The sequence below is a fragment of the Punica granatum genome, chromosome 4 (assembly GCF_007655135.1).
Source record: "Punica granatum isolate Tunisia-2019 chromosome 4, ASM765513v2, whole genome shotgun sequence".
NCBI lineage: Eukaryota > Viridiplantae > Streptophyta > Magnoliopsida > Myrtales > Lythraceae > Punica > Punica granatum.
The window spans coordinates 556,121-578,385 of record NC_045130.1 but is presented as its reverse complement, the minus strand read 5'-3'; the positions used below and the strand labels follow the sequence as shown (position 1 = coordinate 578,385).

At 37.7% G+C, this 22,265-nt stretch overlaps 2 protein-coding genes and 1 long non-coding RNA gene across 13 annotated transcripts; 2 read left to right on the top strand and 1 right to left on the bottom strand.

Annotated features, from left to right (window-relative positions):
* The first annotated feature begins 302 nt into the window (after nucleotides 1-302).
* Nucleotides 303-4,591, top strand: LOC116203634. Of its 6 annotated transcripts, XR_004156273.1 has the most exons (5): nucleotides 324-590; nucleotides 739-808; nucleotides 2,982-3,168; nucleotides 3,251-3,464; nucleotides 4,077-4,591. It is a non-coding gene; the product is annotated as an uncharacterized LOC116203634 (long non-coding RNA). The 6 variants fall into 6 exon arrangements; XR_004156272.1 differs by having other exon boundaries at nucleotides 303-590; nucleotides 739-2,255; nucleotides 2,982-3,464; XR_004156275.1 differs by adding an exon at nucleotides 2,173-2,255 and having other exon boundaries at nucleotides 315-808; nucleotides 2,982-3,464.
* LOC116203631 (E3 ubiquitin-protein ligase RHA1B-like) lies at nucleotides 3,960-6,154 on the bottom strand. 5 transcript variants are annotated; one of them, XM_031535450.1, is made up of 3 exons: nucleotides 5,523-6,153; nucleotides 5,379-5,431; nucleotides 4,077-4,215 (listed from the first exon to the last, which is right to left on the bottom strand). In XM_031535450.1, exons 1-2 carry the CDS (start codon nucleotides 5,983-5,985, stop codon nucleotides 5,427-5,429), a joined length of 468 nt encoding a protein of 155 aa, XP_031391310.1. In that variant the 5' UTR covers nucleotides 5,986-6,153; the 3' UTR covers nucleotides 4,077-4,215; nucleotides 5,379-5,426. The 5 variants fall into 5 exon arrangements, 3 of the variants coding, with proteins under 3 accessions (XP_031391309.1, XP_031391310.1, XP_031391311.1); XM_031535451.1 differs by having other exon boundaries at nucleotides 4,079-4,215; nucleotides 5,390-5,431; XR_004156268.1 differs by having other exon boundaries at nucleotides 3,960-4,215; nucleotides 5,379-6,152.
* A 7,090-nt stretch (nucleotides 6,155-13,244) lies between these two features.
* Nucleotides 13,245-22,083, top strand: LOC116205185 (RAB6A-GEF complex partner protein 1-like). 2 transcript variants are annotated; one of them, XM_031537693.1, is made up of 23 exons: nucleotides 13,245-13,802; nucleotides 13,930-14,037; nucleotides 14,130-14,278; nucleotides 14,561-14,642; nucleotides 14,772-15,181; nucleotides 15,559-15,991; nucleotides 16,076-16,299; nucleotides 16,589-16,784; nucleotides 16,938-17,080; nucleotides 17,153-17,327; nucleotides 17,459-17,512; nucleotides 17,938-18,117; nucleotides 18,560-18,672; nucleotides 18,890-19,072; nucleotides 19,586-19,643; nucleotides 19,859-19,918; nucleotides 20,047-20,088; nucleotides 20,170-20,300; nucleotides 20,376-20,514; nucleotides 20,607-20,684; nucleotides 20,810-20,926; nucleotides 21,346-21,408; nucleotides 21,529-22,083. In XM_031537693.1, exons 1-23 carry the CDS (start codon nucleotides 13,656-13,658, stop codon nucleotides 21,613-21,615), a joined length of 3,372 nt encoding a protein of 1,123 aa, XP_031393553.1. In that variant the 5' UTR covers nucleotides 13,245-13,655; the 3' UTR covers nucleotides 21,616-22,083. The 2 variants fall into 2 exon arrangements, with proteins under 2 accessions (XP_031393553.1, XP_031393554.1); XM_031537694.1 differs by having other exon boundaries at nucleotides 13,656-13,802; nucleotides 20,379-20,514.
* The last annotated feature ends 182 nt before the right edge of the window (nucleotides 22,084-22,265 follow it).

Sequence of the window (22,265 nt, the reverse complement as noted above, 5' to 3'; positions counted from 1 at the left end):
GAAAAAAATAAAATGAGTAATAAATAATAGATACAGTCGACTCCTATTTCCTGTTAAATTGACATATGGAATATGTTACAACACGATTGCTAAGCCATTTCGCCCTTATAAAGAGAAAATACCATACGACTAACGCAATTAATTTAGTTCAATTTTTGATTACATTTTCTTTTCTCAGTGTATTATACTCATTTTATACTTTTTAAAAGAAAATGTATATATACAGTGAGGAATTTAAAAAGAAATTTGTGTGCTGGGTCCCCCAACTATCCTCTGATTCATTCATGAGAGGAGCACACCGCTCGGATCAGTACGCCTATAAATACCGTGACGCGCCCCTTGCTCTCAAGTCTTGATCGTCACTATCATCACTGCCGCTGGCCAGGTCTTCTAAATCTCAGTCCGCGCGCAAATTCTTTGTCCTCCTCCTCCTCCTCCCCCCTCATTCCCTCCCCCACACTCTCCCAGTCCGTCTCTTCTCTCGGTCACGGCAGCTAGAACTACAAGGCGTAGGGGGAGCAGAGCAGGACCAATTTGCCACGGTAGACGGCGGATCGGCACTAGCATGAGCTGGCATTCTCCATGTCTCCGTGAGAGCGACTTCCATGGAACTTTTCGCTAATCGCAATCACCCGTCTCCTCTGGCCTTGTCTTTTGATCTAACTTCGGTTTCTTCCTTTTCTGCTACTGGAAATTGTTCTTATCTCTGCCGATCCTTCATTTCTTTGCCGCAATCAGTGGATCCCAGCCTTGGTTACTGTAATCTGTTGGACGCAGCGATGGTGGCGGTGATTCATCATTTGATCCGGTCAGTTCCTGTAACTTTATTTTAGTTTCTATTCTCATCGTTGACATTCGAGCTGTTGCTGCTGTAGTGTTTTCTTTTCTTTCTTTTTTTCCAGAAATAAACGGAGTTCTGTGTTTCTGTGATCTATTAGTGTTCCTTCTGTGTTTCATTGATCTACTAAGTTAGGTATGTCCTGCAGATATGTTGAAATGAATCCTTCTCTGCTGTCCGTATGCCTTTGCTCTAATGATTTTGAATGCATTTTCCAGTTTCGTTTCTTTTGAACGCGGTGAAAACGTTGTCTACGCATTTTGGTGATGTTATTTTTCGGTTAGTGTGACTGAGATTGCCCGAAGAAAGGAATGCAGGATGTTTCCAGTTTCATTTGAGCAATTGTACATGAGTGGGAGGTCTCTCTTTTTCTGTCTTACTGAATATTCAGCCACTATGAATGGCGCTCATAATGTGGTTAATCCCAATACTCAGTGGCAATGCTGAGACAAGGTGGAAATTCTAGGTGAAATTAGTATATGATAACTTAAAGTACTGAGCTTTCCCGTTGGAGGCACTGTTGATTGGGAGAGGACTTCTTTAACAATGAACTTTCTTAAATATACATTGGATAGTTGCCTGAAACGTACTTTATGCTGGCTATGTTGTCATATCTGCTGTCTTAGATGCTGAGAAGTTAGTCGTTCTAGAAATTTCTTTTGCTGTAGAGCATTTAGTGCAGAATCAGTTGTTGATTAACCTTTGCTATAGCTAAAAACTGAAAGCTACTTCAGAAGCTCTTGGGTTAGTATGAACCTGATGTATCAGGATGGAAAATATGGATCATTCAGTTTAGCTCGACTACAATTACCCCCATCCCATAGAGTTAAATCGATGTTAAGTGGCACGATTATTCTTTAGATGTGAAACTTTCTGTTATTTTTGTAATACTTCAGGACCATGTTGCATGGATGATCTGCACAAACACCACCACCATCAAACCCCCCACCCTCTCTTCTGGTGCACCAGTCACATCCTTATGTCTAGATAATAATTTTAGTAAGACCTGTGTCAGCTCATCGAACAACTCTTTAGCATCTATTCCTTCCCAGATTTCTTCATCTCGATATCCAGGCTTGCTCGAGGGCTCTTGGCTTTTATTCTGGTCTGTGGTTCTGTTATCTAAGATGTGAATTTGCTCTATGAGATCAGCACAATTATCTCATGCTTTGATAATATATGGTTGAGTGTGCTACTGTATGCTTCTTCTTGAAGCCTTTTGCGGAGGCATGCCAGAAGCGATCAGTAGAGAAAACTAGGACTTTCTATGAGACACTGAGGCTTCCAGAGTAGCTAAATTTTTGTGTGGTTATCCTGCTTGATATGTGGTTCAGCATTGAGCTTCCAATTTTTGACAGCCTGTATATAAGCAGCTCTGTGGAGAATTTGGTATTTCCAGATGATGGGTATTCTCAAGGTACATGCCAATAGTGTCCACTTATAGACGTTCTCCCTTTTTTTTTTTTTTTCAGGAGTCCTGTATCCTCCTTATTATTCTACCTTTTTTTCCAGTGGACTAGTTATGTTCCTGAATTGGGTGCATTACCTCATAGTCGTTGATTTGCCCAGTGGAGTGTCCATATTAGAATAATCTGCAATTGCAAGCCCGCTGATAAACTTTTTGCTGGTCAATTGACTCTTTATATTCTGGCTCACACTGTGTCCTGCTGGCATTGCATGACGAGAGTGAACCATAGTTTGTATCCTCTGCTAGTTTGATGGGCATGGGTAAGTCCAGTTTACTAGGTAAGGACATACTTGAGCTTGGGCTTGAGCTTATGACTACAAGTCAAAGTAGTGGTGATTTATCATGTGCCCACGCCAGGTGACTTCGTGTTAAGTTTCCAATTTGGCAGGAGCCATTAGTATCTAGGTTAATGGTTTTGCGTGATTTCATAAGGCAAAAACACCTTCTCGGACTCAGGTTTTGGAAGAGACTACTTGTTTTCCGCATCTTAGGCAACCACATCTAGGAATTTACTTGTGATAAGATTCTACTAGATTGATGGATTAAGAGCGTCTTCAGAGGAAATGCTTATTATTTAACTTGCGGTGCTTAGCTATTATGTTAAGATGGGTTCAAATCAATTGACTACAGAAGCATGTCTGAGTGTTACTTCTCTCTTTTTCACGGGCTCTGTAGGTTGGACTGGTTAGATTCATTTTTTCGCATATGAGCCAGCGTATGGATGCAGTTCAGATAACAACAACTGCATTAGTTTCTGTGGGCCCTTTTTCTGGGAACGCAATCTGTGAATCTTTCTCTGATCGTGTCAACGCTCAACAAAAAATGAGGGAGGATGGTTGCATTTGAGATGCACGGAAGGAAGGTAACTTCATTTTACTTTCCGGTTGCATTTGGGATCTTTGTTCTACACTAAATAATTGGCTGCAAATAATTAATTAATGAAGAGGAAGAGAGGGGGATTCCTTCCCATTGGCCTAACAGAATTTAAGGAGCTCGCAGTATCAGTATCAGGGACAGAGAGGCAGAACCCTGAGATGGAGATAGATCAAGCACGAACTCCAACTTTTTCATAGATCCCAACAACTCAACCGGCACAACCCCTGGCTCCGATGCGTTTCTCTCTCTCTCTCTCTCTCTCTAGGGCCTGTTATGATAAAGGTACGCCAATTTGCAGGCCTTACTGACTCTCGTCTCGTGTCTAAGCTTTCAATAATATATAGCATAGCTCTTTCTTGCTTGTCGAAAAAGAGATGCCAACAACTTGAACCTATATTTTATCTCAAGGCTCTAAGTAATAATCTAAAATTCATCCGTTCTCATCGTCGATGCTAACAAGATTTTGATCTTAAAATTTTGCTTATTGAGGGATCGATGATTGCATCCCGACCCAAATTTAGACTATTTGTCTGTATCTTTTAAGCATATAAGATTTTGCCCACGCGATAAGACAGAACTAAATAGGCACTTGATTTTGTAGTAGTTCTATATTTTATACAATAGTATATTCCGACAGATTTAGTAATACTTTTAACCACTTTAGAACTCACCTAATTATTGCTCCGCACGCATGTCATGAAGAATTTGCACTAATTGACTTTGAACATGTTTGAAGGGTCCTTTTATGTAGTTATTATTCCCATCACCTAATATAAAGATCGGTAAATCTGCAGACCTTTATTACAAACTCTGATGATAAAGCTTGCTTTTCATTATATGCCGCCATTACTCTTTATCAATTGTAGATCTCACGGAATGATGTCTTACACTCAGGTAAATTCTGCAGACCTAAACGAAACTATCAAAAAAATTAAGAGGACATACAGGGAACACTCCAGCGCTGGACAGAACATGGGACAACAAGAAGGAAGCTCAGCATTTGCACCGCAGCAGCTGGAATCAAGGCTGGAACCTACAGGATCAGAATGGGGCTTCATTAGCACTGATGCAGCCTGGAACGTCAGCAGATCATGCCTTAGTGGTGTCTTGCAGCAACCAAATAGACCACCAGCACTCTCATAGTTCCAAATCTTGCATGAAGCAAAGCCACTGCCGGCAAAAGTCAAATATGTCCTTCTTACTCTATCCATAGCTGTGTGATGCCATTTTACACCCACACAATGCACCGTGGGAGATTAGGAGATAGTTTCGGATATTACTAGTATGTTAAATCTTTTTACTGAATGGTTATGTACTTGGATCCCGATGTCGGATAACTCTCTCGCTCATGATTGGGGCCCATTCGATTTCATGTGAAATTTTCACTCTCTATGTACTTATGAGGGGTACCGGACCTCTATGTAGATGCTATTACAAATTAATAATATTATGCATTATCCAGAAAAAGAAAGAAAGAAAGAAAGAAAGAAAGAAAGAAATATATATATATATATATATATATGTATATGTAAAGATCGGTAATCAATGAAACGGGGATGAAAAGTTATTTATTTAGCCTTAAAAATGAATTTTTCCGTGCGGGAATAATCAGAATTTTAATTGCCTGGAAATTATTTGGACGCACCGATAAGAATATGAACTAATAAAAATCAGTTGAGAGGCACTTCCTTCGGCAGAAGCAGGAGTTACTGCTGCTCATTCCGATACCTCCTCGGCAACGCCTCATGATTTTGCCGAGGCATTGCTTTTAACAACAAAACATTGCACACCAATCATTGATCTAATGAAGCACTACAGCTACTCTAAATCCAACAAAATAGCTGTTCTATGTTACATAAATACAATGGATCGATCTTGCCTAAAAGAATGCTCATTGCTGAGGTCATAAAGCCTCATTTCCCTGCACCCAAAAACAGAAAAAAAAAAAAAAGAAGAAGAAGAAGAAGAAGAAAAAAAGAGTGAAAAATGGTTCCATCCTCCCTGTGAATGGGAATGCCATTTGGAGTAGAATCTCTCTTGTAGTTCAATTGTATTTTCCGTCTAGTCTAGTCTAGTCTAGTCTAGTCTGGTCTAGTCTAGCCTCATCATGTTTATAGATTTCATCTGCTCACATATATAAACCTGGTCTCAATGCTTCAACAGATAGATACATATACGATAAAAATGTATACGTACTGTTTTCTCACCAGCTTTTCCCCCTATAATTCCAATAGAAGCCCCACATCAGGCTGCCAACAGAACAGAAGCCTCCTCACGTTGAAGTTGAAGTTGAAGTTGAAGTTGAAATGTATATATATTACGACACATCGTGAAACTCACCAACCCCGGAGGCAGCCCATAGCTGTTGACAAAACTCCTCTCTCATATCATCAGGCACGAACTGGGTCCTACACAACGGGCATGTCTTCTGATCACAGTCTATCCAACGGTCCAAGCACCCGGTGTGGAAGACATGCCTGCAGTTCCTCAACCACCTGATCTCCTCTCCTCTGTCAAACTCGTGCAGACAGACCGCGCAGCTCTCGGGTGGGTCTGCCAGGCTCTCGAACTTAACCACGGGCAGGAGCTCCCGGATAAGGATAGCGGACATGGGAGCTTGGGTATCTGCATTAGGTAGCCGGTTCTGGGCCTCAGGAAATACGAAATCGGGTTCTATGAGGTCCGGCAGACCCAGGAAGTGGAAGAGGGAGGAAATGAGGTTTCTGATGAGACCCAGAATTGAGAGCGTGTGGAGGAAAATAGTCGGCACGAAAATTTCCGAGTAACCAATTGGAAAACCCATTTGCAATCTGCAGAGAGAAAGTCTTCCTTGATTCGATGGATAGATATCGGGGAAGAAAAGAGAACAGAATTAAGAGAGCGGAAGGCGAAGGATGGAATGAGGAAGGGATGGTGTGTTTGGAGTTAAAGCGGAGGAGCGGGTGCGGGGCTTTGTGCGGGAATGAATGTGTGTATATATATATATATATATATATGTAATATGTGTGTGTGTATAGTGAGTAGTAAGCCATCGTGAGGTGCAATTAATATCTTGCACGGGCTGTGACCGAAGGCTGTGCAATTTATTATTATGCCAAAATGATACCACATGAAATAGGTGAAAATAGTCTAACATTGCTTGGGGTGGAGGAATTACTACTGTTTGTTAATGGAGCTTAACTCCATTACAACTCCATCGCACTCCATTTTTCCTCAAATTCAATAATATAATCATTACAACTTTATTTTTTTCTCATATTTAATAATAAATTCTTACACACATATTTTTCTAATCATTATTACAATCAATTTTTTAATAATAAATTTCCCCACTCCATTCCATTCTTTCATCAATTAATCAACATAATCATATTTTTCATTTTTTCATATTATATAACAAATTCTCAAACATACTTTTTTTTCTCACCATCATTACAACCTTATTTAAATATATATTAATATTTGGAATGGCAATGGATTTAAACTACACTCCATTACCAAACGCCACATAAATTTCTTGTTTTTATTGTACTTTTTTCCATATAATTTTTATCGATTGCCTTGTTTTGAAAACCTATATTTTTATTTTTATTTCTAAATTCTGCCAAAACTTACCTTTTCCGGTGAATGTTTCGACTATTTATATTTTCTTATATATTTTTATTTGATAATAATTCAAAATTAAGTTGCACATGGATTAAATTAAGGTTTAATTCGCATTTAATTATTTATTTGAAAATTGACGTGAGTTAATTGATGTTGTTGGTTAATTAATGTTAACAAAGTAATAAATAAAAATGCTTAATTAATGTCAAAAGGTATATGAATATGAAGAGTCGGGCGACTTATGAATTCTACCGTGGTTTTATTTATGTGGTTTTTCCTAATATATGACCAACATTGCATGCTTGCTGGTATAATTGTGGTTGTTGTCGTAAATTTGTTGCTGACGAAACGGTTACATCAATGTGCTTTTTTTCTGTGTCCTTTTTTCTTCTTTTTGGGTCTTTCGCGGGTGGAAAGGCTGCGTTTGTGTTGTTCGCCCGAGATTAAAAATAATGCAACCAAGTCGGGGTTTGTCGCACGTGCGGCAAATTGGGAAATAGCACGCGAAATTCCCAGTCACCCTCATCCGATGGCTGGTTAATCTATTATATATATATATATATATATATATATTATGATTATCAAAGGATTATCATTAGGATGTTATGTCACTGCAGGTTCCAGCCAATTTACTTTATGGCCCAATTACCTAATTAAGTACATTAGGAGTAGGAATTTGATTTAGCGATGAAAAATTGACCTCTGTCAGGAAAGTTTTAAACTTTTATTAAATGTTCTTGCCATTACATTTGGTATTGTTCTTCATACTTTCTCAAGGATTAATTAATTTCTCCAAACAAGTCTATCATTAATTAGATTTGATAGTGAAAGTAAACTTCACTAATATATATATAAAGTTGTAACCCCATAATAAATAAGATTAGAAGAGTAATTTTTTAAATAGTGTAAGGTCATGAAGGTAAATTTGTTGGCTTCTTTAACAATAAAAGATTTCTCATTAATAAAATAAAATAATAAAAATACATTATGTAGGAGATTAACGGGATGATATAAAATATATCAAGTAATTGTAATATAAAAAAATAAAAAAATATGTGAGCTATCGGAAGAAAATAAATTATATAAGAGATTAACGAGATAATTTAAAATAATTCATATATTTTATATCATTTTTATTATAATATATCAACTTATATATCTACATATATACAGAGTTGTATCCAGTAACAAATAAGATTAGGAAAGTTATTTTATATATAATAAGTCATAAAGGTAAATGTCTAAATAAACAATTATAAAGGTATATACAATTAAGATTAAATTAGTAAATGTATGTAAATCATTAAACACTAAATAATTTTAGTACTTTCACTCAAAAAAATAATTTTACTACACAAGCACATTCTGGATTTAAAATATATAATCTCAAAATTTATTTGTAAAAAATACAATTTCTAAAATAAATTTATATTAAAAAAAGATTTCCACATGAGTAGTAACTACAAAAAAATTTACTATATTCGATAAGTATGCTTAAATTTTGAACACTTTTAAAATAATAATAGATAAACCTATTTTAAAATTATTAAAGATAGATCATTTACACTTACATGGATGTCAACTATTACAATTTTTTAGAATTGGGTATTTAAGAAAATGTGATATATTTTCTAAGTAATATATTTTTCATCCATATTTGGTGTTATAATTCATTTTCAATTATTCAAAATTTGTTATTCTATGCACTAATATTTGAATGCTTATAATTTAAGAATATATATAACTCAATGAAAATTTTAATTGTGATGTCAAAATTTTTAAAAATTCATCGTAATATAATCACTCTAAACAATAATGCACGGGTAAAAAAGCTAGGTGAATGTATAATATTGTTGCACGGTTACAGAGATTATTGGCTTAATCTACTTCCGTTAATTAGCTGGTGATCAATTGTGGACCGACTTGAAAGTTTAGAAACGTGAGATGTCGAAATTCTGTTTTAGGGGGTCGGATTTAACTCGGAAGTGGATATATGCATATATTTTATTTATTTGGTGGGAAATCTCACAATTTTGGTATTTCTTCTTTATATTAGAGTCGCACTCGATCGACATGATTCAATGTTATTCGGCATATCAGCACATCGATGGAAGAATATGCATTGAGTTTGAGTGAGCTACCCCGGGGAGGGCCAACTCCCTTTCCAGGAATCGGATACCTTGTCTGTGGGAATTGGGCTAAAATAAAAAGCCATCTATTGAGGTTCATGAATTATTATGTCTCTCTTCGTATGGTGCTACCATGTGACTGGTCGGACGGACTGGATACTTTGTTTTGGTTTGTGATCGAGGGGCTTTAAAGAATCGGATGTTCGAAGTTTAAGATGCGTTCTTTTTTTTTTTTTTTCTTTTCCTTCTTTTTTTCATTTGCAGTGTACATGACTTGCACTTTCTAGTGAAGTTTTTACTGCTAAGCATTGCATTGTTGTAAAAGACTAACAAATTAAGGTTCACAGCAAATCTCGGGGGTAGATGTTCCGAGAAAAATCAACAGATTTATTTTTCTTCCTTTTGTTTTTCATGGAATGATGATGAATATATATGGTTATATATATATATATATATATATATATATATTGATATGATATCGATAAATAATTGTACTGTGCTGCTATATATTTCGCAGAAAAGAACAAACAGCATGCACCACTAGCAAAAAGGTGGCAGCCTATCAGTTAGTGAAACGCCCTTATTTGAACAAAGCAGCGTGGAACAATATGCCACTTCAAAAAACACAATACAAAAAGCAGGAATGGGGTCGGGTAATATGACATACTAAATCCCTGAAAATCTTGAGGTCCTGGTTCTGCTTTTTTCTGCTTTTTTTTTTTTCCATGTGGTTTAGGGAGGAATTTTATGTATGAACATATGCATGTATATATGAATTTTCTGTTATCCTATATATTATCTGTTAGGTTAGGTTCCATAGGTTCATTCCATATCGCAAAGCAAGATCGACGGTCTAGCTTAACCCATATATTATAATCTACATTTTTTTTTAATAAAGAAATCTACATTTGATTGATATATATATATATACACACACATGGAATTAGCTTACCTCGATAGGCTCCTTAAAATGGGTTAATTGCAGAGACCAATCGGAATTACATATCGGATTGTTATCGATAACGAAATAATAAGACGCTTATTAAATAATAAGACATTTGTTATATAATAAGAAATTTATTATTTTTTATTATAATAAAATACTTATTAAATAATAATTTATTATTTTGAATAAAATAATACTTTTATTGAATAATAAGTTCGTTATTATTTTTTAGAGTTTTCTTAAAACCTCACTTTTTTCGGAGTCCCTAGTCATTCTCATATACATATATCTCCGTTTTGTAAAGGGAGCACTGATTGGACCAGAGGATTGAGGCCCCCCGATAGGGATTTTGAGCCGTGTATGGAATAAGTGGGCCACTACGTACAGCCAGTGCCACTGCTAGATACGGGAGCACTTCGACAACAATTTAATGGACGTCGGACCAGTACTACAGTTTTACACAGTCACGTGATTATTTATTACTATCGAATATTTTCTTCAGTGAGAGTTCTCTCGATCCATCTCCATCAGTGGTGGGATTTCTCGACAAGGCCAACCTGCAAGGCTTTGTGGTATACATCTCCTCGTATTTACTACCACTTGTCATACTACTCTTTACTACCAGGAGGAGGTTATTCTATACATCCGACTACCACGAACGTGTCGCACTACTTCTGGTCGTGTGTAGTGGTCATATTGAAAGTTGATCTACTGAAAAACACGAGTAGTATCAGCACGAAGCATCGCAATTTAATGAATGCTATAGCTATCCAAAATGACACACAAATGTTTGTGACCCACAACAGAGAACTCTGTATAATTTGCTCCTGTCATTTTTTTTTTGTTCAGTTGATTGTGTGCTTGCATATGTCTCCCTCTCTCTCTCTCTCTATATATATATATATATATGATGTCGGGACACACGTGCTTGGACATGGCAAGGCAGTCATGGCCCAAGTACTCCCTAGCTGTCAGTAGTCCTCATCTCTAAATAATATATATGTCTATTAGTCTCATATGCTGCATATAGGGTCTAGTATGTATGTCTGTGACACTGGAAGCGGGAGATTTAGTATACATACATGCATGCATAAATACATACATACATACATACATATATATATATATATATTTTATATATAATTAATTAAGGACATATGGAGTCTTGGATCCTGTTCCAACTTAAAACAGTCAGAAATCTATCTGTGGCCATGCTTGGAGTTGGGACACATCTGTTAACATGCATTGATGGTTTTTGGATATCAGCTGCTCAGTTATATATACAAACTAGGGGGTTTCATGTGGTACATGAGCTGGAAGAAAAGATTCGATCGATCAAGAGGTAATCGACGATTGTTTTTTCAATGGGAGTTCTCTATATATACAATTGATCTCCAAATGAGATTGTCGTTGCGCTTATCATGTTGTATATTCATGAGCAGTTCATTGTTATGCAATATGCATGCATGCCTTTATTCAAACCTGGTATCCGAGCGATCAGAGAAAAACATAATTATTAATAACAGTCATAAAGTGATGAAATGGGAAAAAGAAGAAAAGGCAGCAAAATCTCTTGAAAAAGCATGCAGATGTTTGAATGCTCTATACTAGTGTGGTATGCATGATTATAAACTAATCTCTTTAGGAAAAAAAAGGTGCAGCGCATCCCACACTTAGTAATTTAGAGGTCCTAAATTCGATATACGAACAATCGTGTTTCTTCATTTGTTATTAGAAATTTAGGATTTCAATTTTATTGTACTGGTTCCCGGACTTTCCTTGTAATTAGCAAAAAAATCACTTTAGGCAGGAAAAAGAAGAAGACAAATAATGGCAATATAATGGATTTGAACCATGCATTCTCTTCAGTAGGATCAGGAAATCGAACCCACCCTAAACAAAAAAACCGAATCTCAAAAACCAAGTGTCTTTATGGGTGGTTTTTAATGGCAGGAAAAATCCACCTGAAAATAACGGGAACATTCCGAAAATCCCAGCGATACCCGTACCAATCCGAAAAAGTCACACACACACACACATATATATATATCCACTAAAATCGTTGATAGATTGATCAACTTTTTAAAATTAATTATATTGTACTGTTATTATACATGTTAATTCATTTGTGTGAAAAAAAAGAAAAATGTTAATATGTTTTTTTTTGCGATTCTTAATCATTTTCAAAATTTCTTTGATTAGTTTCAATTTTTTTCCACTTTCAGTCCCCGAAAAACAAAAACCATGGGTGGGCAGTTTTTCATACTCCCAAATGGTTTTAGAGCGGTTCTTTTGTTCTAAAAAAATCGGTCCGAATTAAATGTGGACTAAAATATTTTGAAAAAAATCACTGGAATCCACCAGTTTTTACCCCCATTCAACCCACACTTGGTGAGGGTTGCAGTTGGGTGGTTTCATTATGTTTTTTTTTTTTTCATTGTTATTTTTCTATGTTTTTTAATACATATATATTATTAATATATATAATATATTAATGTGGGCTCTACAAGTTGTGTCAATCAGATTTTCCATTAAATTTGAATGGAAAATTGAATATGTAGGAATTGAAATGGAAACGAAATGTTAAGCTGCGTCAATTTGTTTTTTGAAATATACTTTAAAATTGAGATAAACTCTAAACGTTGAATTATTTGATGTTATTAAAAGAAAACAAAAAAGAAAGGAAAATGGGCCTTTAAGCCCAACATTCTGTACATGGGGAGCTCATCTCAGTGCGCCCATTCACGTTCACTTTTGCACGGGAAATAGGCCTTTAGAAAAGGCCCTCTATGGAGCTTTCCCTTAAATTATCCGAACCTAACGTTGGTCCAACCCAAGCATTCAACCTTATCGTATTACCATTATATCGTCCGCCATATATCCCAAGTTACAACCGACGTGCTTTATAGTTTTCATCAACCATCATTTTAATCCCAATACAATCAAGAGCTGGTCGGGTTCAGGACCAACCCATCCGTCTCATTCTAATAGTATCCATGGCCATACAGTTCATTTATAAACTAAAGAGTTACAAAAATACATCGAGTATTTACACAAATCATAAAACCAACAGCATGTTGAATTATCTATCTACCTACCTACCTAAAGATATAATTAAATTACTGTTCCCTCCCCCCTCCTTCCCTCTCTCTCTGGAATTTACCCATATGACAGCCGGAGAATTGATCGAGAGCTTGCCGACGTTGCCGAAGCCATAGAGGACATCCAGGGGCACGTGTTGCTGCACGTGCTTTAGCTTGCATTTCGACTCTATTTTGCAGTTGTTGTTGTTGTTGTTTTTTTCTTTTTACAGAAAATATTTTTCCCCTGAACTGAAGAGAAGAAAAAAAAAAATCAAATAAACTGGAAAAAAGGAAAAAAAAAAAAAGAAAAGAAAAGAAAAAAAGAGGGAGAGGAGAGGTGAGTTCGGTTCTTCTCCCTCCCTGGGACTGAGGCAGAGAGAGGAGAAGCGAAGAGAAGAGAAGAGAAGAGAAGAGAAGAGAAGAGGGAGCCATCTAAGGAGAGAGCCTCTCAGTTAGTCAGATCCATCTGAAAGGTGAGATATTAAATTAGATCCGGAGAGAGCTTTCTTCACTCTTCCCATGGCGAAAATGCGTCAGATCTCTCCTCGGCCCCCATACATCTCTCGTTGACTCGATCTCTTCCCCTGCACACCATACCATTAGCATTAGCATTAGCATTAGCACAGCCAGAGTTTGATCCCATATCACCCCCCCCATTCCTTTTCGCTCGAGCAAGCAGAACCGGATCAGCTCCTCGGTTCGTGAGAAAATGTATATGGCATATGGCTGGCCACAGGTCATCCCCCTGGAGCAGGGGCTCTGTCCTTCTTCTCAGCACATCGTCTACCTCAGAGTCATCAATCGCCTCTCGCTCGTCGTCTCTCCCTCTCATCTCGAGCTCTGGAGCTCCTCTCAGGTTCCATTTCCCTATATGAAATTCATAGTTGGGCGCAGTGACTTTGGTGCTTCCGAGGACTGAATTCTGCCTCTCTCTCTCTCTCTCTCTCTCTCTCTCTCTCTCTTTTTTTGGCGACCATGAGCAGCATAGAGTGAGATTGGGCAAGTACAAGCGAGATGCGGATTCGGTGCAGAGAGAAGGAGAGTACGTACAGGCCGTGTGGAGTCCCGATGCCAAATTGATTGCTGTCCTGGTGAGTTCGTGCAAATCCACCAAGCATCTCGCTCTCTTCCGTATCCTAGTGCTTCCTCTTCTTGTAAGCTTGAGTGTTTTGTTTGCTCGCAGACATCTTCCCTCTTCCTCCACATATTTAAGGTACAGTATTCAGATAAAAGAGTACTAATTGGAGGGAGGCAACCATCGGGATTGTTCTTTGCAAATCTCTCTCTTGTCCTCAATGAGCAAGTTCCTTTTGCGGAGATGAACTTGGCTGTGTGAGTACTCTGCTAGCTAACCTATGCGAAATAAATGAGTGGATTTCTTTCTACGAATGATAAAAATAAGTGAAAATGTTGTATATTTGTGATCACAAGTACTTTTATGCTTCGGCCCGAGTCTTATTTCTGATTCTTTTCCCCATATATTATTCATCATAAATTCGACCCCCCACGTTTATTCTAATTTGGTCTTTTGTCACTGCTACACGCCTTTCTGCGTCAGTATTGTGCCCTGATATACTCTTGACTTTGTTTTATGAATGTTATTCAAATTACCAGGAGCAACATCGTGTGTGACAGCAAGCATATGCTGCTTGGACTTTCTGATGGTTCACTATTCTGCATCTCCTGGAAAGGAGAGGTAATGCGATCTCAGCCTTTCAAATATAGCGCCCGGAGTTTAATGCTATAATGCTAAACTATATAAGAAATGGACTCTGTATTTCATACTACTGAGTTATTTCTTTGTTGTTGATATGTGGCTAAACAGTTCTATGGGCCTTTTGCTCTTGAGAGCATTGGTAATGGAAGCAATCAAGCTAGTGATTTACCTCAACCGCTGAGTAATGGAGTTTCTACTGAGTGGAAACATGGAACTCCTGAACATAATTCTACTACAAAGTCTGCTATCGTCCATCTGGAGCTTTACTTGTCCATGAGGTCGCTATTTGTGTTATATGATGATGGGCAGCTCATGTCATGTTCTGTAAGTAAGAAAGGTTTAAAGCAGGCTGATTTGATTAAGCCAGAAAGAATTGTGGGTAGCGGTGATGCTGTATGTGCTTCAGTAGCTTCTGAGCAGCAGATCCTTGCTGTTGGCACCGCAAAGGGAGTTGTTGAGTTGTATGATCTGGCTGAATCGGCATCACTTATTCGAACCGTCTCTTTACATGATTGGGGGTAAGATTCCTTACTAGAAAATATACTGATCGGTTCTTCCCAGACAACAACGAACCACACCCAACCCCACTTAAAATATTGGCTAGAGTTGCACAATAGAAATGTAGAATCTCATAAATAGCCTTCGTATGTGTATTTATATGTTGACCCTAAGAACATCGTTTGATTGCAATGTCAAATGCGGATTTTGACTTAAACATAAATGGACTGTAAACTTGGACAATCATTGAAGAGACAAATACACCTCTGGGAACTTGACAAATGGAGTATTCTTTGTCTTCGGAATAGTTGTTACTGGATTAGGATTTGTGTGCAATTTATGTTTAAGCTTAGCTCATCAAATGAACTAGAGATCTGTGTTAATCTCATTTTTATAGGTATTCTATGGAAGATACGGGTCCTGTCAGTTCTATTGCTTGGACACCAGATAATTCTGCCTTTGCAGTTGGCTGGAAATTTAGAGGGCTTACTGTTTGGTCTGTCTCTGGATGTCGTTTGATGTCAACTATTCGCCAAATTGGTCTAAGTTCTATCTCATCTCCAATGGGGAAACAGAATCAAGGTAGTAAATTTGAACCCCTGATGGGTGGGGTCTCCTTGATGCAGTGGGACGAATTTGGATATAGGCTCTATGCTATTGAGGAACGATCCCTGGAGAGAATTCTTGTATTTTCATTTGGCAAATGTTGCCTTAATAGAGGTGTTTCAGGCATGACGTATGTGCGGCAAGTGATATATGGTGAAGATCGTTTGCTTGTCGTGCAGTCTGAAGATACAAATGAACTTAAAATGCTGCATCTTAATCTTCCAGTAAGTATGCAACTTTTTTTGGGGATTATTGCTTTTGGATGTCACTATTACAATAAGCTATAACATTGTTCTGTGCTGGAGTAGGTCTCCTATATTTCTCAAAATTGGCCAGTTCAGCATGTGGCTGCCAGCAAAGATGGAATGTATCTAGCAGTTGCTGGTCTCCATGGGTTGATATTATATGATATACGGTTCAAGAAGTGGCGTGTGTTTGGAGATGTAAGTCAGGAGCAAAAGATTCAGTGCAAAGGACTGTTATGGCTGGGAAAAATTGTTGTTGTCTGCAATTATGTTGATTCTTCTAATACGTAAGCAACCTCCCCTACCTAGATGCATATCTCATTGAAAATAAGACTGCAATCAGTTTAAGGATTGTTTGTACTTTCTTTCCCTTTTCTTTCTGGTGACTATATTCCTACTTACATCTGTTAGATACATATTTTGTTGGTGGCTGAGTTGGTTTGTTCCATGGCCTGCTTGCAATCTGTTACACACCATGGTTTATGCTTATTTTGGTTTCGCTGTAGATTTCTGCCAATTTATATATACTAAATAATTAACCCGATTGCTAAAGATGTGCTCTCTAATGTAATGTAGGTATGAATTGCTTTTTTATCCAAGATATCATCTTGATCAGAGCTCACTACTCTGTCGAAAGCCTTTGCTTACCAAACCAATGGTGATGGATGTATATGAAAATTATATTCTCGTCACCTATCGACCATTCGATGTCCACATATTTCACGTCAGCATATCTGGTGAATTGTCACCATTTAGTACTCCAGATTTACAGGTGAAATATCTTCAAGTTACTTTTTCTGCCATTTTCACATGATTAATATGCTCACCTGTGGGCAAAAGTTTCTGAGTTGAACTCTTCATTTGAGTGCTCAACTGAAAAGATTTCTACTATTGGTACATTTTTAAGTGATAAAATGACAAACAGCTTTCTACAGTACGAGAACTTTCAATCATGACTGCAAAGAGCCATCCTGCAGCAATGCGGTTTATCCCAGATCAGCTTCCGAGAGTGGTCATTTCAAACAATCATCTTGCGAGTTCTGATTTTGTTGCCAGAGAACCTGCAAGGTATTCACCTAGAAATATTGCCATTATTGTTCCATATGCGACGTGCATCTGAACAGCTTCAAACCTTACCAGGTGTTTAATATTGAGAGTGAATGGGGAGCTTTCACTTCTTGATTTGGATGATGGACGGGAAAGGGACCTTACTGACTCTGTTGAGTTATTCTGGGTTACCTGTGGTCAATCAGTGGAGAAGACAAATCTGATTGAGGAGGTTTCCTGGTTAGATTATGGGCATCGCGGAATGCAGGTAAATGTATCGCTGTGGCCACTTGTTATTATTGTGCTTAGTACGTTATTTATCCTCTGTCCGAATTTGTTGCAGTTCTTTCTCTCTGAACTCTTCTAATATAGGTTCTGGTTGGGAGCTTCTTATTGCAGGTATGGTATCCGTCTCCTGGTGCGGATCCCTTTATGCAGGAGGACTTCTTGCAAGTAAGTGTCTGGTGATTGATGCAAGACTCTACCTTCCTTCCTCCATGAACTGTATTCGCGCGTCAGTTAGAGATTTACTTCTAAAATACCTGGGCTACGTTTGATTTTGTATTTTCATGACATGAATATTTTGTATACTTCTTGAGGAAGTACTTGGTTAGATATTAGTTAATAAAATAAAATATAAAAAAATAAACGAAAAACAGGATTGACTGCGTTATGTGCAGATCAATGCATTAATTTTTTAATTGTAGTCTTTGCTTGATGTAGTGGATAAACACAATGTGCCTGTATACGCTTTTTTGAATCTAATAATATATTTTTTGTTGCTTTTAAGATGGATATTCCTACTGTGTGGCTTGTTATATTTTTATCAATTATTGGACTGTATGAAGTGGATTAATTAGCTTAGCAAATAATTTTAGTTGGATCCGGAGCTGGAATTTGATCGAGAAGTGTATCCCCTTGGCCTTCTACCCAATGCTGGAGTTGTTGTTGGGGTGTCCCAGAGAATGTCATTTTCAGCGTGTACAGAATTTCCATGTTTCGAGCCAACTCCTCAAGCTCAGACCATATTGCATTGCTTACTTCGGCATCTTCTTCAGGTATCTATAGTCATACAAAACCAGTAGTTGTCCTTCCATCACCATTTGTTGTTAGATTTCAGGACAGGCTAGATCGTGTAGGATGCTTTATTAATTGAAATAGATGAGAACTTATTTTGTTACTCAAAAAAAAAAAAAGAAACTTACTCAGTAGATTAAACCTTATTCTGGAATAGTCTTTCTCCAACGTTCACAAGAAACAATTTGTTCTTCCTCGTGTTTTCTACTGGGAAGTTTCAGCTGTCAGAGGGAGAATCAATAAAAGAATTTATCTCAAAGAACTTATTGCCAGCTTTCTGTAGGAGAAGCCTTATCCTGGCTGTGAAACAGCCAGATTTTAAGACTGAACAAGTTTCTTATGTTGGAATTTATCTCGTGAGTCTGTTAGATGACTATATTGAGGTAATGTATGTCGTTTTTTTTTATTTGAGGTGACTTCCAGAGAGACAAAATTGAGGAAGCTCTAAGACTGGCACAATTATCGGCGGAGAAACCTCATTTTTCGCATTGTCTGGAATGGCTTCTTTTTACTGTTTTTGATGCAGAAATTTCCAGGTAATTGTAATCAGCCACTGCAATATTTATCAACTATGACTATAAATTACACCTGTTTTAGTAATATCCTAGGTAGATTCTTGTTGAAACAAGTAAGTCAAGAATATATAACACCTTTCTAGTTTCTACTTTACATAAATTATTTTCAGTATTATATTCATTTCCTTTTCAAGAGTTTGTAGAAGATTATTAATTCCTTGTTCTTAGTGTCTTGCAGACATAACATAAACAAGAACCAGACATCTGGTCACAGAAACACTGTTAAGTTGTCCTTATTGGAGAAGACATGTGATCTGATTAGAAATTTTCCCGAGTATTTCGATGTGGTGGTTAGTGTTGCAAGAAAAACCGATGGTCGTCACTGGGCAGATCTATTTTCAGCCGCTGGCAGATCCACAGAGTATGTCTTTGTTTTCTTTTCCCCTGCTTTCTAGTTTTCTAGTTATGTTTGAAGCTGAAAGTTATTTGATGCATATTGGGAACTTGTATCTCATGGTTGTTCAGTTGAGCTTTGATATTCTCGCAGTTTATGATTTTAATCATAGAAAGAGCCGCAGCGTTCTTGAGTGAATTTCTGATGGGCTTATACTGGAGCATTCAATGCTTGATTTGTCAAAGTAGATTAAGAAATTAGATCTTGAGTATAATTTTTGAACACTAGGGGCATAGATGAATAAAAAGTGGTTAGCCAACCTCTTGTGCTTCAGGGTGTAAAACAACAATCTTGACCAAGTAGAGCTGTCATTATGAGGATGAGAAGAAATTTCCAGTTCTGTGTGTTGTCTTACTGTCTATAATCTCCTTACAATTGGCTATTTTTCATACTTTTAAACACATTCTAAATGGTTCAATGTTGTGTCTATGTAGCTAGTTTACTATGAAAACTTATACACTAACTACTGTTCTTGCAAAGGTTGTTCGAGGAATGCTTTCAGAGGAGATGGTATCGGACTGCAGCATGCTATATTCTTGTAAGAAACTATAATCATGTTTTTCTACATGGAATATGAGCATACATAGTTTATGTTGCCTTCAGCTTGTCCTTTTAGAAGCAAACACCTAGGGGGAAATGTTTTTCATTCTCTACTCAGAATGATTAGTTTTCAATGAGATAAACAGTTCTCCTAGGTAATCTGCAAATTCTGAAGGCCTATTGCACTAACTTATTTTTGTTTGACTTTTATAGGTAATTGCAAAACTTGAAGGTCCTGCTGTCAGTCAGTATTGTGCTCTACGTTTATTACAGGTAGAAAAATTTATTTGGATGCTAATTGCAAGTTTCACTTTTTTCTCCTCTCTGTTTCTTGAATTCTCTTTAGGGGATAAAAAGTTAAAAGGGAATGAAAAATCATGACTTGGATTTCACATCTGCAGGCAACACTTGATGAGTCCTTGTACGAACTTGCAGGAGAGCTGGTAAATAAAACATTCCATACAACCTGTTGCCTTGGGTGAAAATTTATATATAACTTATATTCTTCGTCATTTGGCTCGTAGGTGAGGTTCTTGCTAAGATCAGGAAGGGAATATGAACAGACATCATCTGATTCAGAAAAATTATCTCCTCGATTCTTGGGGTATTTTCTGTTTCGTTCTAGTTACAGGAAGCAGCCTACCGACTATAGAAGGTGGGTGCGCTTTTGCCCGTCTTCTCTTCCAAATGATTCGCTTGGAGTATAGTCCTTACAGGGTTTTCCTTTCAGCAGCCCGTCATTCACAGAACAGAGTGCTCATGTTGCTTCTGTAAAGAATATTCTGGAAAGCCATGCGAGTTATCTGATGTCAGGGAAAGAACTTTCGAAGCTCGTTGCATTTGTGAAAGGCACACAGTTTGATTTGGTGGTACGAATAGCCTATCTAACTCTAAAGTTTCAAAACTTTATGGACTGTGTACCCTTCTATTCCAATAGATAAACAATGACCATCTATGACAGGATTATCTTCAACGAGAAAGGCATGGATCTGCTCGACTGGAGAGTTTTGCCTCTGGGCTTGAGCTGATTGGACAGAAGGCAGGAACCAGATTCATCCTTTTAGTTTCGCTTTCCCTTTAACTGGATATTCTAATATCCGCATCACTTCTTTTATATGTTATTCTATCTCAGTGAATATTAAGTGAGATCTCCCGTATTTTCAGCTTCAAATGGCTACATTGCAAAGCAGATTGGATGCAGAATTCCTCTTGGCTCATATGTGTTCTGTGAAATTTAAAGAGTGGATTGTTGTTTTGGCGACCCTTTTAAGGCGTTCAGAGGTATGATTGTCTTTGCTGTATGGACTCTCTGAACCTGTCCTCTTGTACTATTGAATACCGTGCCTGTTATATATAACTCTGATGTAAAGAAGAGTATTTAAACGAGGATTTATCTTATTTAAACCAAAAAATAGGGGGGGGGGGGGGGGGGGGGGGAGAAGAGGATTGATCTATTATGTTCCATCAAATGATTGTCCTCATAAATAAATGTAGCTTTGGATCAGTTCTTATCAGCGGGGACTCCAGATGCGCCTTTATTTTCTCTTTCACTTACGAGGTCCATGACCTCCCTGGTAACCCTGGTAACCGGGAAACAAAAACTATATAATAATTCACTTACAAGGATCATGACCTCCCTAGATTCTCTTTTTCATCCCATGGTGGGAAAGATTCATCACTTCTTTGTTTGCCTTCATCAGGTTCTTTTTGATATTTTTCGGCATGATTTGCGCTTGTGGAAGGCTTACAGTGTGACGCTACAGGTTTGGGTTTATTCTGTTTTTGTTCTCTGTTGAGCAATTGCTATAATATAATTTAAAATGGGCACAAATTCATTTCTTTATCGACGTCTAACCTCCTGGTGCCTCTGAACCAATTGACAGTCCCATCCAGCATTTGTGGAGTATCAGGATCTCGTCGAGGCCTTGGAAGAGAGGCTTTCATCTCTCAGCAACTCAGAAGAGAAATAGAGAAGGAATCGCATTCAGCCACTAGTCTCAGTAGACAACCTGAACCTGTACTCAGTTCAGGATAAAAGGTCCTTGGGAGGAAACAGACCAAAGCCTTAATCGATGTCCAAATGGCCTGTTATAGCACCGGCAGGAAGGCCCCGGTGTGTTGAAGAGGAAGAGGCTCACATCATTGATGATGGGATGGGATAGGTACGATTTTTGTAGATAAAAAAGAAAAATGGAGAGTAGATTTTTCCCCAGGAACCACATATATAGTTGTGTACGAGGGGATCCTCTTTGTTTTTTGTTCCAACACCCCCCCCCCCCCCCCCCCCCCCCCCCCCCCCCCGCGATGACTTTTTTCTTGTTGATCTATTTTCATTTACTGTATTACACTAGTGTTTTCCATTAAATATTCCTATGAAAGACATAGTATATCTTCGAGAGTGCAAGCAATAAAGGTGATGGGTTGGCCAATTCGATTCAGTTCTCTCTAATCCAATTGTTTCGAGAACAAATTGCCTTTCCGCAGCGATCTTGTACTCAGAACAGAGGCCGTTCAGGTCTCTATTTTTACAGTCCGAGAGTGACTTCCCAATTGCCGTTTGGATGGTTATATACAGCTTTGATAAGTAATCTATCTGCCCAATGGATTCTGAAATGGTCAG